The sequence below is a fragment of the Hemiscyllium ocellatum genome, chromosome 13 (genome assembly GCF_020745735.1).
Source record: "Hemiscyllium ocellatum isolate sHemOce1 chromosome 13, sHemOce1.pat.X.cur, whole genome shotgun sequence".
NCBI lineage: Eukaryota > Metazoa > Chordata > Chondrichthyes > Orectolobiformes > Hemiscylliidae > Hemiscyllium > Hemiscyllium ocellatum.
Genome location: NC_083413.1, coordinates 11,927,500 through 11,942,850, shown reverse-complemented (window position 1 = coordinate 11,942,850; position 15,351 = coordinate 11,927,500). Strand labels below are relative to the sequence as shown.

The 15,351-nt window shown below is 43.1% G+C and overlaps 1 protein-coding gene across 3 annotated transcripts in view; it reads left to right on the top strand.

The window, feature by feature from the left end:
* Positions 1-4,770, top strand: part of hltf (helicase-like transcription factor) — a 76,596-nt gene extending 71,826 nt beyond the window's left edge. For 2 of the 3 annotated variants that reach the window (XM_060834535.1, XM_060834536.1), the window contains exons 24-25: positions 684-764; positions 4,032-4,770. In XM_060834535.1, the coding sequence (XP_060690518.1) occupies positions 684-764; positions 4,032-4,178 (228 nt within the window). In that variant the 3' untranslated portion in view covers positions 4,179-4,770. The remainder of the gene's footprint in view (positions 1-683; positions 765-4,031) is intronic. The other variant, XM_060834534.1, reaches the window with a different exon arrangement.
* The last annotated feature ends 10,581 nt before the right edge of the window (positions 4,771-15,351 follow it).

Below are 15,351 nucleotides of genomic sequence, written 5' to 3'. Positions count from 1 at the left end.
AGGAAATCCTCTTCACACAAATGACTGATAAGATTTGTAAAGTAACAAAATCCCAGTAACAATGACACTAAAGAGGGGAAAAACACAATGATTAAAATCTGACTTCCACCAGTTCAGTTTAGGCAGTTGAGAGTAAACTGAATGTCCACGATCACTTCTGAATATAGTGTTCGCACTCAGTTTCTGTGTCTTGTTTAAAGGAGACTTTTTGGTGAATTTTCTCTTAAGCTGAGGATGTTGTTGGGTTTGACAGATGAAGGGGCAGAGTTGGTGTTCTGTGGCTTGTGGTCGTGTTCACGTGGTGCAGGTGTGGCCTTGTGACTTTTATAGAATGGTACAGTAGAGAAAAGGTCTGTTGGCCTATTGAGCCAAGTCAAAGCTAAATCTATACGGGTCTCGCTTTCCAGCACTAGGCTCATAGCCTTGAGTGTTATGACATTTCAGCTGTTCAACCAAGTACTTTTTCAAGGTTGTGAGTTTACCTGCTTCAAATGCCCTCCCAGGTCGTGTATTTGAGACCCCCAGCACCCTCTGGGTGAACTAGATTTCCTTAAATCCTCCTCCACCTCCTGCCTTTCACTTTTTTAAAATGACGTTGGTTGTTTACTGTGCAAACTGTATTGTGCATGCCTATAATAAGTTGCCATTCCCACAGTGCTGTAACTATCCTTTCTGTGTGTCAGGCCTGGAATCCTGCTGCTGAGGACCAATGCTTTGACAGATGCCATAGACTGGGCCAGACCAGGGATGTTGTAATCACCAAGGTAAGTCATTAGCACAGCTCCTGAAGAGCTGATTGGTAAATATTTATTCATAGAGGCGGCATGCTTTATCTGTGTAGAATTGGACTGTACTCCTCTGCATGCAGTCACTGGGATTTGTGAAATTAGCTTCACATGCATTGTTGTAGAGTCTCAACTACTGTCATCAATTACACTCCATCTCTATGCAGCTTTAGTCTCGAAGCATTCTGCAGTATCCTGGTGTTGGGAGAGAAGGTGCAACGTAAAGGGACCTGGGGACACTTGTGCACAAAACACAGAAAGCTGGCATCTAGCAATAATATCACCAGGCCATTGTATTTGAAAATATTTAAATGAGACAAAAGTACTGCAGATGCTGGAGATCTGAAACAGCACTCAACATATTTACTCATCCCTGTTCCCTCTTTTTTTTTGTATTTATCTCTCACTGTTCTTATGCACCATTTTTGTCTTTATAAAATCCATTTTCTGTCGCTTGTTAGACATATCCATTTAGATTTGCTTTAATATTGTAAAAGATGTTCACCTGAGAAACAGAAGAGACATATGGAAGAGAGAAACTGTGAGCGGCTAGGGAGAGTGAAACACCGAGAGATCCTAGGAGGAGTGGTTGGTGATGAGAGGGGTTTGGAGCTAATGGAGGCAAGATTGACCAGGTGGAGATGAAGAATTAGAAAATAGAGATGAGGAGAAAGAGAAAGTTATGTATTAATTTGTAGAAACTGAACATTTAACCAACTCTATTTGTCAATTATTTTCATAAAATTATTGATACTTTGCATGTGAATGGCTTCATTGAAGTGAAAAGTGTTAATTGCCCTTCTCTGTTATCCTCATACAGACCAGAATATCCCAGAACTCGTACTTAAAACAGTTTCACTGGCATGTCTTTCTGCCAACAAAAATATGAGGGAAAAGCTAACAACTCAACATACCGTAAACCAAATGATGTAAACAAACTTGTGGGGGCAGTAGCCTAGTGGTATTATCATTAGACTATTAACCCAGAAATTCAGCTCATGTTCCGGGGACCTGGGTTCAGATCCTAACATTGCAGATGTGGTATTTGAATTCAATAAAGAATCTAGCATTAAGAGTCTAATGATGACCACAAAACCATTGTTGATCGTCAGAAAAACCCATCCAGTTTGCTGATGTCCTTTTAGGCAATGCAACTGCCATCCTTACCTGGTCTGACCTACATGTGACTCCAGACCCACACCAATGCCACTGACTCTTATCTGTCCTCTGGGCAATCCGGGATGAGCAATAAATGCTGGTTCAGGAAAGCACTCCTACTCAAGTCAACATGGTCAGATTAAATCTTCTTCCCCAGCTATAAAGGCAGGTTAAGTTGGACTTGGGTACTGTTGGATTCCTTATTGGCAGCTTCCTTAGTGATGAACAGCATCATGTTTTTTTGTACAAAGTCTCTCACTGAAAGTGAGATGTAGGGAGAGCAGACAATGTACCTATTGACTGTTCAGTTTTTTTTCACTGGACATAAGCTCCTTACGTAGTTTGGTGTCAAATTTTGTTCAAAAATAATTCTGTGAAGCAGCTTCAGATATTTTACATTTTCAAAGGTGGCACATAAACAGGCTGTGCAAGCTTCTGTGCTGTGAGAGGCTGCGCCATTGCAGAGGTTTAGGCTTCTATAATGCAAAGCCCAGCTCAGCTCAGCTCGTCGGCAAAGGGTTAGAATGAATTTAAACTTGGGTGGGCTGAAAATAGATTGGTCCTGCTCAGACCAGAACAAGCAAGAAAGAAAGAAATGTGGTGAATCAAAGCATCTATAAATTTGAGGCTACTGTTCCTCCTGACTGACTGGGTGAGTGAGCAGCAAGTGAGGCAAGAAGAAAGCAGAGAGCATAAACAGAGTGTACAAAAGCTTAGATGGAATATGGGAAAATGTGAGGTTGTGCACTTTGACCAGAAGAATAAAAGAGCTGAATATTATTTAAATGGAGAAAGATTGTAGAAAGTTGGGAAACAAAGAGAACTGGGGCTCCTAATGCATGAATCACTAAAAACTAGCACCCAAAGCAAGTAAGCAATAGCGACGGCAAATGGAATGTTGGCCTTACTTTCAAAAGGAATTGAGAATATAAGGAGGGAGATTTTGGTGAAGCTATACAGAGTAACCTCCGATTATCCAAAGGAAACGGGCAGGAAGTATTGCATTTGGTTATTCAGTGCCTGGAGAACTGTTATCTGGCATCAGGACCTTGCGGTCTTGTTCAGATCATCCAAAGTTTGGTTAATCGAATGGTAGGTAATCCAGGTTCTTCAGTACAAGGCCCTTGTCAGATTACAACTGGGATTTAGTGAATGGGTTTGGGCCCCTCAGTCTAAGGAAGGGTACACTGGTGCTGGAGGTAATCCAGAGAAGGTTCACTAGGCTAATACCAGGCGTGGAGGGTTTTTCTCTCGAGGAGAGGTTGAACTGGTTGGGCTTGTGCTCATTGGTGTTTAGAAGAATGGGAGGAGACCTATTCAAATATAAAGATTTGTAGGCTGAGTGCGGAGAGATTGTTTCCCTTTGTGGGAGAGTGTAGGACCAGAGATCATTATCTATCTATCTCGGTGTAAGGAGTCACCAATTTCAGACCGAAATGAGGAATAACTCTTTACTTGCAAGTCAGTGGTAAGTCTTTAGAATTCTTTACCACAGGTGAATTTCAAGACTGGGTTATGACATATATTTAGATATAAACATCTATTTCTAAGGTTAAAAATCGCACAATACTAGGTTAGAGTCCAATAGGTTTATTTGGAAGTACAAGCTTTCAGAACACACTCCTTTGTCAGGGATCTAGTGGGACAGGATTATGGGATGCAGAATTTCTAGTAAAACTGATCCTGCCCCACAAACATCCTGACGAAGGAGTGTCGCTCCAAAAGCTTGTACTTCCAAATAAACCTGTTGGACTATAACCTGGCGTTGTGTGATTTTTAACTTTGTACACCCCAGTCCAACACTGGCTCCTCCACATCATCGATTTCTAACAGAGGGTAATGGAGATAAAGCAGGAAAGTGGAGTTGAGGATTATCAGAGCAGCCATGATCACATTGAATGGTGGAATGGACTCAATGGGCCGAATGGCCTGCTTAAGTTCCCATGTCTTTTTTAAAAATTTAATCTTGCTTGTTATGCTCGTGACGAGGAGTGTAAATGGTGCGTGCCTGACACTGCAGTTTTGTGGTCATAGATTTTTGACAGCATCCACTAAACCTCATCCTTCTGTCTGTCTACCTCTGTGCAGTTCATTGTGAAAAACTCCGTGGAGGAAAATATGATCAAGATTCAGAACAAGAAACGAGAACTTGCAGCAGGGGCTTTTGGAACGAAGAGACTGCGCGAGATAAAGCAAAGCCGAATTGAAGAGATTAAGATTCTGATTGACGTGTAACGCTGTTTTATGGCATCGTGTCTGCTTTTATTTTTCCTTTCTAGCCCTCCCAGACATTTGAGCTTATTGAAATTTTCAAACTTTTGAGTACTGTATTGGGACAGAAAAATGGGAAGTAATTTGTAAACCAAATACAAATTTATATGAGATGGTAACTTTTAATGTGAAGTGTTTGTTGAATTCTGAATCAAAATGTAGAAAACAAATTGTCCGTCTGATTATAGTGTAGAAACTGTTGCAGCTGAAGTGCATCACTCAGATGAAAGATTGAGACTTAGCTCAATGTGCCTATTTCAGTTGTCAGGTGGACATTTAACAGCCCCATCGTAATACTTAGACCCAGAGTGTGCTGCCAGTCTTCTGACTAATGTTTCTCCCTCAACCTACACCAACTAAATCAGATTTGCTGGTATCTTGTCTTATCATTATTTGTGACGTGTTTGTGTGAGCCTTGTGTGCTTGCCTGAGTAATCATTTATTGTATTCCAGAATTCACTATGTGAAAGGGATTGAGATATTTTACAGATGTGGTGGAATGCTTCGTAAAGGCAAGATTTGTTTTTTATTAAAAAAAAAGCTTGTCCCAGCTCTGTTATTCAGCTAAGGACTTTTTAAACTTGACATTACTTGTCCAACTTCATTACACCTCCCTTTTTAAGAAGAATAGAAACTTCAGTAAAGTCCTACTGCTTTGCATTCTTCAAAATCCTCGCAAATGGTGATTCTCACAAATGATGAATGTGGCAGACGGGATGGGTGCTATGCAGGGGGAGCCCAATTTATAAATGCTCACACTTCCAAGCTCAATCCCGCACAGGGCTGTAATTTTAAAGAACTGACACATGGCCGTTGCCCGTATGTATGAATAGCTATTTTAGTTTGTTCTGAGCGATCTTCCAACTTCTATAAAACTCTACTCACAAACTGCACCCGTTTGCAATGCAGGGTCTTTATGAAAGACTTTTGGATCTGGGGCAGTTTTGAGGAAAACCAGTTTTCCACCAGGAGGTGGTGAATATCTGGAACTGACTTTGTGAAAGGCTGGTAGAGACAGGAACCTTCAAGACATTTACCAGACCGTCCGTAGGGAGGTGTTGATTTAATGTGAGGGTCACCCAGCCTCAAGGGAGAGGTGAGGTTGAGAGGGACAAACCTTGGGGCAGCACAATGGCTCAGTACTCTTGCCTCTCAGCACCAGGCACCTGGGTTCGATCCTTGCCTTGGGTGCCTGTGTGTATAGAGCTTACACGTTCTCCCTGTGTCTGTCTGGGTTTCCCCTCATAGTCCAAAGGTGTGCAGGTTAGGTAGATTGGCCATGCTAAATTGTCTATGGAGTCCAGGAATGTACAGGCTGAGTAGATTAGCCTTGGGCATGCAGGATTACAGGGATAGGGTAGGAGACGTGGTCTGGGTGGGATGGTCTTTGGAAGGTTGGTGGGTACTCGATTGACCGCATGGCCTCTTGCTGTACTAGAGGCATTCTATGGTTCAGGAATTGAACCCATGCCTTTGGAGTCACTGTATTGCAAGCCAGCTGTCCGACCAACTGAGCTAACCAGTCCCTCTCTGGCCCTTGTGATGAGAAATCAAGTCTAGCTTTCCTGTTGAAAATACCACTATGGGTGCTTTCTGATAGAGGTTTAAGAATGAGTCTAGCCATTGAAACCTATAAATCCATGTCTCTGCATTATCTCTCTACCTCCATCACCATCAGGCTAGATCACTGGCGGTGGTTCAGTGAAGGCTCGCAAGTGTAGTCAGAAGTATTTGCAACCTTCTTTACCAGAGGGTATCGGAAATACTGAGTGGATGATCCTTCTTGACCTCCTCCTGAGCTTCCAACCATCACCAATGCCAATCGTTGTGCAATTTGAACCACTCTACATACTATCATCAAGTGACTGTGTGTACACGACATGACCCCAGTAGCAGCTCAGTTAAATTGTTGGAGACCTGACTCCCCCGAACCAGCAGTGCCTCCAGCCAGCCTGAAGCCAAACTGGCACAATCCAGAAACTCAAATAGGCTGCTACCACCCCTCACTGATCTGGCTAGTCAAACAGACAATTGGTTACAGGTTGTGCAGTGACTATGGCTCGCATGGTGACCTCCGTTCTGTCAACTGCCCCGACAAAGGGCCAACAGCAGCACATTTGCCTTGCATGCTCTCCACTTATCAGATCAACACTCCAGCCTCAAACTATCCAGCACAAAATAATCCACCTACTCAAATGGGAGGGGAATAGGGAGATGGTTAAATTTGGGACTAACAAAGTGCTAGGTGAAGGCTTCAGTAGCAGATGGGTTGCAGGATGTGAGGAGAGGAATGATGTGGTGTATTTCCTGATTTAGGTGATCAAACTAGCTCCTATCTGAAAGCCCCTTTTTCTCTTTGTGCAAAGGCTTCTAGTGGTTTATGTATGTACAGGAGGGCTTCTCAGTACATGGGGTAAAAACAATGACTGCAGATGCTGGAAACCAGATTCTGGATTAGTGGTGCTGGAAGAGCACAGCAGTTCAGGCAGCATCCAAGGAGCAGCGAAATCGACGTTTCGGGCAAAAGCCCTTCATCAGGAATAAAGGCAGTGAGCCTGAAGCGTGGAGAGATAAGCTAGGGGGGTTGGGGTGGGGAGAGAGTAGCATAGAGTACAGTGGGGGATGGGATGAAGGTGATAGGTCAGGGAGAAGAGGGTGGAGTGGATATTCCATCTGAACTTGTTCGCTATGTGTGTGAGAACTGTGGCCTATTATTTTACCCTCCTCCAGAGGTATGGAGAGCAATGGTAGCCTGTCTCAAATATGCCAATACATCACAGACTAGAAATTTTCCCAGAGTCCTGTAGATCTGCTGAGGTCACTGCAGCCTTGATGAGAGGGAGGACAAGTAACAGAGAGTCTTGTTTTCACAGCAAGTACAGTCTGTACACTACTCACTATGATTAAGTTCCACAGCATAGCTCAGAACATTAAAGCAGAAACATTTTGTTTCAATTTGTCATAATTTGAACACTTCTGTTTTTAAATTAAAATGTCACATCGGAATGGTAAGAATGAAGCATAGTTTGATAGTGGATACAGTTTCACTCTTTTTAAAAGTTGGATTTCAGCACATTCTGTTAATTCTCCAGTGTGGCTGCTCACTGCAGGCAACTGCAAAGGTGTCTGTGCAGGCTGCAGTGAATTCAGAATCAGCAACTGTGTGTTACATGGAGGTTACTCTCAGGCGTTCCTGAACATGAAGCCTAGTTTATATTAGTAACACGGGGCCAGCTCCTCACTGCCAGTCGAGGAGATGAATCAGTCTACAAGGAATGTCACGTGAAGAAGGATTCTACATACACGACAACTGCTCGTAAACCTTCATTATGGCTAACCCTCTAACATAGCGTGAATGTGCTGGCCACCTGTTATGTCAAATAAAACTTTGTGCTCATGTTTGTAGCTTCCCACAGGCCGGTTAGATTGGTTACAGCGATAGAAAGTGGAAGATTCAATTCCTCAGTTCGCAACTGGGTGCCATTTGATAAGTTAGGGCTGCTGAGGACTGTTGGGAAGAGAAAAAAAATCATTTAACAGACCTTGAAGATCTTGGAGCATCTTAAAAATGCAAAAGGCACTGTTATTGTGACTTCTTAATCTCTTCATTTTTCTAATTTATTACTGTGATTTTGTACTTTTGAAGGTCTGTTATACTGGACTTTTTATTTCTTTATTTTCTGTTTTTTTTCTAATGTGTACTCTAGGATATGTACCTTTTGTGCCTAAGATGGTGCTGTAAATGGTGACTTGTAAACTCCACTGTACTCATGTGAGAGTATGAGACACGAATAAGGTGGCACTGTGGTTAGTACTGATGTCTCACAGCACCAGGGACCCGGGTTCAATTCTAGCCTCGGGCGACTGACTTGTGGAGTTTGCATATTTTTCCTTTTGTCTGTGTGGGGTTTGCTCCCACAGTCCAAAGATATGCAAGTCAGATGGATTGGCCATTCTAAATTGTCCAGGGATGGATAGGTTTAGGTGCATTAGCCATGGGCAATGCAGGGATAGGGTAGGGGAATGTGGATGGGTCTGGATGGGAAGATCTTTGGAGGGTCCCTGTGGACTTGATGGACTGAATGGCTTGTTTCTACACTGGAGGTTCTATAGTCTATAAATCTAATTCAATTCAGTTCACAAATGCAAATCTCTTGTCACACGGTGGCTGTGTTTCTACCTCAGACCAGAAGACTCTGCTTCAAGTCCCACTCAGTCCAGAGATGTGTCTGAACATATTGATTAAAAATATCTGCAAGTGCAAGTATTTCACCATCTGAAGACTCTTGTCTGAATGACTGGTGGCAATATGAAATGAGAACATGGCTGCGGTTTGTTTGTAATGGACAGCTTCAGAAGATGGGGGTGACAGTGCTATAAGTACAAATGGTGGATACAGTGTGGAAGCCTGCCCATTATTGAGTTAGCTGACCAATATAAAAGCAGTCATCATGAAAGGGAGTCAATAATGCAGCTGTCTGTTCTGCGTTCATGGTGAGTGTTTAGGATTCTGTAAATGTCCTTGTCCAGGAGGATGAGGGAACAAACATTCAAGCAGTAGCTCAACTACATTTTAGTTCATCTTTGACCTCAGTACCCATTTCCATTGGGAAAGTAGCAGTAACTTTTACAGATGTGCTGTGGAAAGCAAACTGCACATCAGCCTGGTATGTCAACTGCTCTGCCCAGTACCATAAGAAAGTTGTGTGTACAGGCCAGAGCATCACGGAAGCCAACCTCCCAACATCGACTCCATTTACACTTCTTGCTGCAGAAAGGCAAGCAATATCATCAAAGACCCAACCTACCCCAGTAATGCTCTCCTCCAACCTTTCTGTCAGGCAGAAAATACAAAAGCTTGATCACACGCATCAGCAGGTTCAAAAGCTTCTCCCCTGCCGTTATTAGACCGCTGAATGAGCTCTCTAACCAGATCAATGACATTTGAGGTTAATGTTGCTCTTGCTTTGTGCTCTCTTGTGCAGTATAACCTTGTACGCCTTGCTCTGACTAAGCACCCTATGATCTGTAGGTCCTTGTTCGCTTTGATCTGCCTATACTGCTTGCAAAACAAAACTTTACACTGTAATAAGGCACACATGACTACAATAAATTGCATCAAATCAGAGAATGAATATTGTGCAGCATCTCATTGAAGGTCACCTTTACAAGCCGGCATTGCTCTCGGAGATTTTATGGGCAGATGTTTCGTTAACATGCTGACTAAACAGACCCGCTTCCTTTGATGGCTATTGGCCAATGTTATTACTGACAAAGAGAGTCTTACAACATGCGAGAATCACTGGTTTCCTGTGACTGAATAATTCAGATTGATTTAAATTATATATGATTAAAGGATTTTAGGTTGTATTCATGAGGATGAAATCATCTCTGGGGTCATTGGGTTGATGTGACTGAGTGAAGGATAGGTTTTCATGGAAGCTATTTTATATTGAGGCATCACAGGCACTCTTAGTGATGAAATGCATCAATGGAAAACTGCCTGAGAATTCCTGATGTATATATCTTTGCAGGTGAATGTAAAGACTCCATGACTGTTCAATGAAGAAGAAGAATTCTCCCTGTAGCCTGGCTGATGGTTTCCTACCCCTCCACCCACCTCACATCACTTGTTGTTAGGAAGAAAGTCTCACAAATCTACTTCGCAACCGATGAATTCTCATGCCAATATATTTGTTCATTCATGGAGGTAAGAATCTGTCAATGCTATGTTTTCGAAAAGGAACCAGAAACCCAATAACAGTTACACAGAGGTAGGAGTAATACATTTGCTTGGATAGAGGATTGGCTCACCATCAGGCAGCAGAGAGGTGGGATAAATGGTGGGCAAATGTAACTAATCGAAGAAAAAGTGAGGTCTGCAGATGCTGGAGTATCAGGGCTGACAATGTGTTGCTGGAAAGGCGCAGCAGGTCAGGCAGCATCCAAGGAACAGGAAATTCGACGTTTCGGGCATAAGCCCTTCATCAGGATTCCTGATGAAGGGCTTATGCCCGAAACGTCGAATTTCCTGTTCCTTGGATGCTGCCTGACCTGCTGCGCTTTTCCAGCAACACATTTTCAGCAAATGTAACTAGTCACACAGTTCAGTCCTTGGACTCCAACTATTTGAAATCTATGTTAGTGACTTAGATGCACAGATAGAATATACTAAAGCCAAATTTGCAGAATGACACTAAAATAGATCAGAGAGTTAAGCTGCAATGAAGGGCTTTTGCCCGAAACGTCGATTTTTCCTGCTCCTCGTATGCTGCCTGACCTGCTGTGCTTTTCCAGCACCACTCTAATCTAGAATCTGGTTTCCAGCATCTGCAGTCCTTGTTTTTACTCAAATAAAAACAAAATTATAAATGGATGGGTGAGGTGAATGCGCTAAAATTTGGAAGGTGGAGTTTAATGTGGATAAATGTGATGTTATTCATTTTGCTCAGAATACAAAGGAAACATATGTAAGTGGAGGGAAATTTCAGACAACTTCAGTGCAGAGGGATCTGGGTATCTTTGTGCATGCATCACAGAAAGCTAGTATGCAGGTACAGCAGGTAATAAGGAAGGCAAATGGAATTTTAACATTCATTGCTAAAGGAATGCAGTAGAAGATTAGGAAAATGTTGCTGCAACTGTATAAGGTATTGGTGAGATCACAGCTGGAGTATTGTGTAGAGTTTTGACCTTACTTGAGAAAAGATATCATTGCTTTGAAGGCAAGTCAGAGGAAAGTCGCAAGATTAATTGCAGAGATGAAAAGCTTGTTGTATGAGGAGAGATTGAGCATTTTAAGCCTATACTTGCAAGAGTTTTCAGGATGTGAGGATTTAGGCTAAAGGGTGGCAGACAAAGGTCCTGTTTCCACACTGTAGGGATTCTATGATGATGATTTAAAATACGAATAAGCAGGAATTGCTTCTCTGACTGGGTCATGAATCTGTGGAATTCATTACCCCAGAGTGCATTTGACATTACAACACTGAATAAATTTGAGGAGGTACATTATTTAATTAGTGGCAGGTTGATGTGTTATACAGAATGGGGCAGGAAAGTGGAGTTGAGGTTGAGATGAGATCTAGAAGGCATTTAGCACACTTACCTTCATTGATCAGACCATTGAGTAGGAGTTGGGATGTCATGTTGAGGTTGTACAGGATATTGGAGAGGCCACTTTTGGAATACTGTGTACCCTGCTAGAGGAAGGATATTAAATTGGAAAGCATTCAGAAAGAGGTTACCAGGACTGCAGCAACCTCGGTTTGTATCCGAGTTACGGCACCAAATTCTTTGAAGAGGTGACAAGTAGGTTAGACCAGGGAAACCCAGTGGATGTGGTCTATCTAGACTTTCAAAAGGCCTTTGATAAGGTGCCACACGGGAGGCTGCTGAGCAAGGTGAGGGCCCATGGTGTTTGAGGTGAGCTGCTGGGATGGATTGAGGATTGGCTGTCTGACAGAAGGCAGAGAGTTGGGATAAAAGGTTCTTTTTCGGAATGGCAGCCGGTGACGAGCGGTGTCCCGCAGGGTTCAGTGTTGGGGCCACAGCTATTCACATTATATATTAATGATTTGGATGAAGGGACTGGGAGCATTCTAGTGAAGTTTGCAGATGATACGAAGTTAGGTGGACAGGCAGGTAGTACTGAGGGAGTGGGGAGGCTACAGAAGGATCTAGACAGTTTGGGAGAGTGGTCCAGGAAATGGCTGATGGAATTCAACGTGAGCAAATGCGAGGTCTTGCACTTTGGCAAAAAGAATAAAAGCATAGACTACTTTCTAAATGGTGAGAAAATTAGTAAAGCCAAAGTACAAAGGGATCTGGGAGTGCTAGTCGAGGGTTCTCTAAAGGTAAACATGCAGGTTGAGTCCGTGATTAAGAAAGCGAATGCAATGTTGTCACTTATCTCAAGAGGGTTGGAATATAAAAGCAGACATGTGCTACTGAGACTTTATAAAGCTCTGGTTAGGCCCCATTTGGAGTACTGTGTCCAGTTTTGGTCCCCACACCTCAGGAAGGACATACTGGCACTGGAACGTGTCCAGCGGAGATTCACACGGATGATCCCTGGAATGGTAGGTCTAACATATGAGGAACGGCTGAGGATCCTGGGATTGTACTCATTGGAGTTTAGAAGATTTAGGGGAGACTTAATAGAGACGTACAAGATAATACATGGCTTGGAAAGGGTGGACGCTAGGAAATTGTTTCCATTAGGCGAGGAGACTAGGACCCGTGGACACAGCCTTAGAATTAGAGGGGGTCAATTCAGAACAGAAATGCGGAGACATTTCTTCAGCCAGAGGGTGGTGGGCCTGTGGAATTCATTGCCACGGAGTGCAGTGGAGGCCGGGACGCTAAATGTCTTCAAGGCAGAGATTGATCGATTCTTGTTGTCTCGAGGAATTAAGGGCTACGGGGAGAACGCTGGTAAGTGGAGTTGAAATGCCCATCAGCTATGATTGAATGGCGGAGTGGACTCGATGGGCCGAATAGCCTTACTTCCACTCCTATGTCTTATGGTCTTATGGTTTGAGTTACATGCAGAGGCTGGGACTACTTTCACTGGAGTATCAGAAGCTGAGGGGTGACCTTGTGGAAATTTATAAAATCATGAAGGACATAGATAAGGTGAATAGCAAACGTCTTTTCCCTATGGTAAGGGAATTCAAAAATAGACAACATATTTTTAAAGTTAGAGGAGAAAGATTTAAAAGGGATCTGAGGGATTACTTTTTCACCCAGACGGTGGTTTGTATGTGAAATGAACTGTCAGAGGAAGGGTAACTGTGGGTACAGTTAAAACATTTAAAAGACATTTAGACAGATTTGGAGGCCCAAACGCAGGCAAATGGGACTAGTGTAGTTAGGGAAACCTGTTCAGCATTGACAAATTGTTCTGAAGGCTCTGTTTTCATGCTGTATGACTCTATCAGCCATGAACTTAATGAATGGCGGAGCAGGAGTGATAGGCTGAATGGCCAACTCAAGCTTCTCGTCCTTAGAATATGCAAAGTGTTCCTTCTGTAAGTGTTCTGAAGAAGGGTCACTGGACACCAAACGTTTGCCGTTCTCTCCACAGATGCAGCTGGACCTGCTGAGTTTTTCCAGCAATTTCTGATTTTGTTTCTTCTGTACTTGTTTCTACATCACATGTCCTTTAGACTAGGAGATAGTGAGGACTGCAGATGCTGGAGAAGTAAGAGCCAGTAAAATGTGACGCTGGAGAAAGCACAGCAGGTCAGGCAGCATCTGAGGAGTAAGAGAGTTAACCTTTTGGGCATAAGCTGTTCATCGGAATGAGGAGAGGGAAACAGGGCTGAGAGACAAATGGGGGTGGGGGGTGGGGTGTGCGCTGGGGAGAAAGTAGGTGGAATGGAAATAGGTGGGTGAAGGTAGGAGGTGATTGTGATAGGCTGGTGGGAAGTGTGGAGTGGATAGGTGGGAAGGAAGATGGACAGTCGGTCAGGTCAAAAGGGCAGAGCCAAGTCAGTGGGTTGGACCTGGAGTGGGTTGGGAGATTTGGAAACTGGTGAAGTCAATGTTGAGGCCATGTGGTTATAGGCTTCTGAGGCAGAAGATGAGGTGTTGTTCCTCCAATTTGCGAGTGGCCTTATGTAGGTGATGGAGGAGGCTCAGAATGGACATGTCATCGGGGGAGTTGAAATGGATGGTGACAGGAAGGTAGGGTTGGTTGGTACGTATGGACTGAACCATCCTCTGAGTCCTTTCTATTAGCCCTGTCTTAAAAGCAGTAGTGATACCATGCCTGACTGTTATGAAGGCAAAAAGATCAGCAGATAACACCACTCCCTCAAGACTTTCCACTTTATTTTTAGCATCTGAGTTGTTCTGCCAAACTATTACACAAGTACATCCTGAGAACATTAGAAATGTATTCCAGTTAGTATCGTTTAAATGCTGGCAACCTCAGCTCAGTCAGCTGATTGCAAATGGCATTCTCTCAATTCCATCCACCACCCCCATGTTGGCAGTATTGCACGTCACCATCCAACTGAGAAAAACAATGTTCGAATGTCTTGCCTCCAGCCTTTCTTGCTATTAACTGCAATTGATCCCTTTAGCCGAACACTTCCAGGAACTGTGGTTCCATCGGAGATGTTATTTTTGGTAAAGTCTCAGTTGAAAAGCTATAAAGCAACTTGGATAGCCAATCATTAAGAATTCCCAGCTTAAAAATTGGACGTTGAGGCTCTTTGTGACCCGTTGAATAGATACAACAGCCGTTTGTTCCATTTCAAATGAAAAGTTTTTAAAGGAATATTAATGAACCAGATCTTTTTAAAATGAAAGTCAGTAAGAGTCTCAGTGATAGGGACCAGGACAACTAAGTCTCAGTTCCAGATTTTGTATGAATTGAATTTGAGTTTCATCAGTTGGTAAGGTGGAATTTGAACGCACAATCCAAATAGTATAGCATATGGTTCTGTTTGGTGATATTACTATTATGTCACTGTCCCTCCGTAATTGAAATGTCATGTCAAATTTGGTGACTGCACATGCCATACTAAAAATGGTAGATGCATTTCAAATTTCAGGAATGTGAAGGAAGTTCTAGGATACTGGTCTCAGCATTTTGAATAGTATTCCAACCTTTATATAGGATTTAAGTTTCATGGTGAAGGTTTTTTTTTAAAAAGTGTAGCACAGAGAGGAAACTGGGGCAGGCACAAACTTAGGAATGAGATTTCTCAGATTCGTAGAGATGTACAGCATGGAAAAAGACCTTTCGGTCCAACTCGTCCATGCCGACCAGATATCCTAAATTAATCTAGTCCCATTTGCCAGCACTTGGCCCATATCCCTCTAAACCCTTCCTATTCATATACCAATCCAGATGCCTTTTAAGTGCTGTAATTGTACCAGCCTCAACCACTTCATCTGGCAGCTCATCTCATACATGTACCACCCTTTGCATGAAAAAGCTGTCCCTTAGGTCCCTTTTATATCTTTCCCCTCTCACCCTAAACCTTTGCCCTCTAGTTCTTAACTCCTCACCCTAGGGAAAAGACCTTGTCTATTTACCCTATCCATGCCCTTCATGTTTCTTCACCTAGAAGGTGGGGAGCCTGTGGAATTCTCTGCCACAGAAAGCGACTGAAGACGCAAC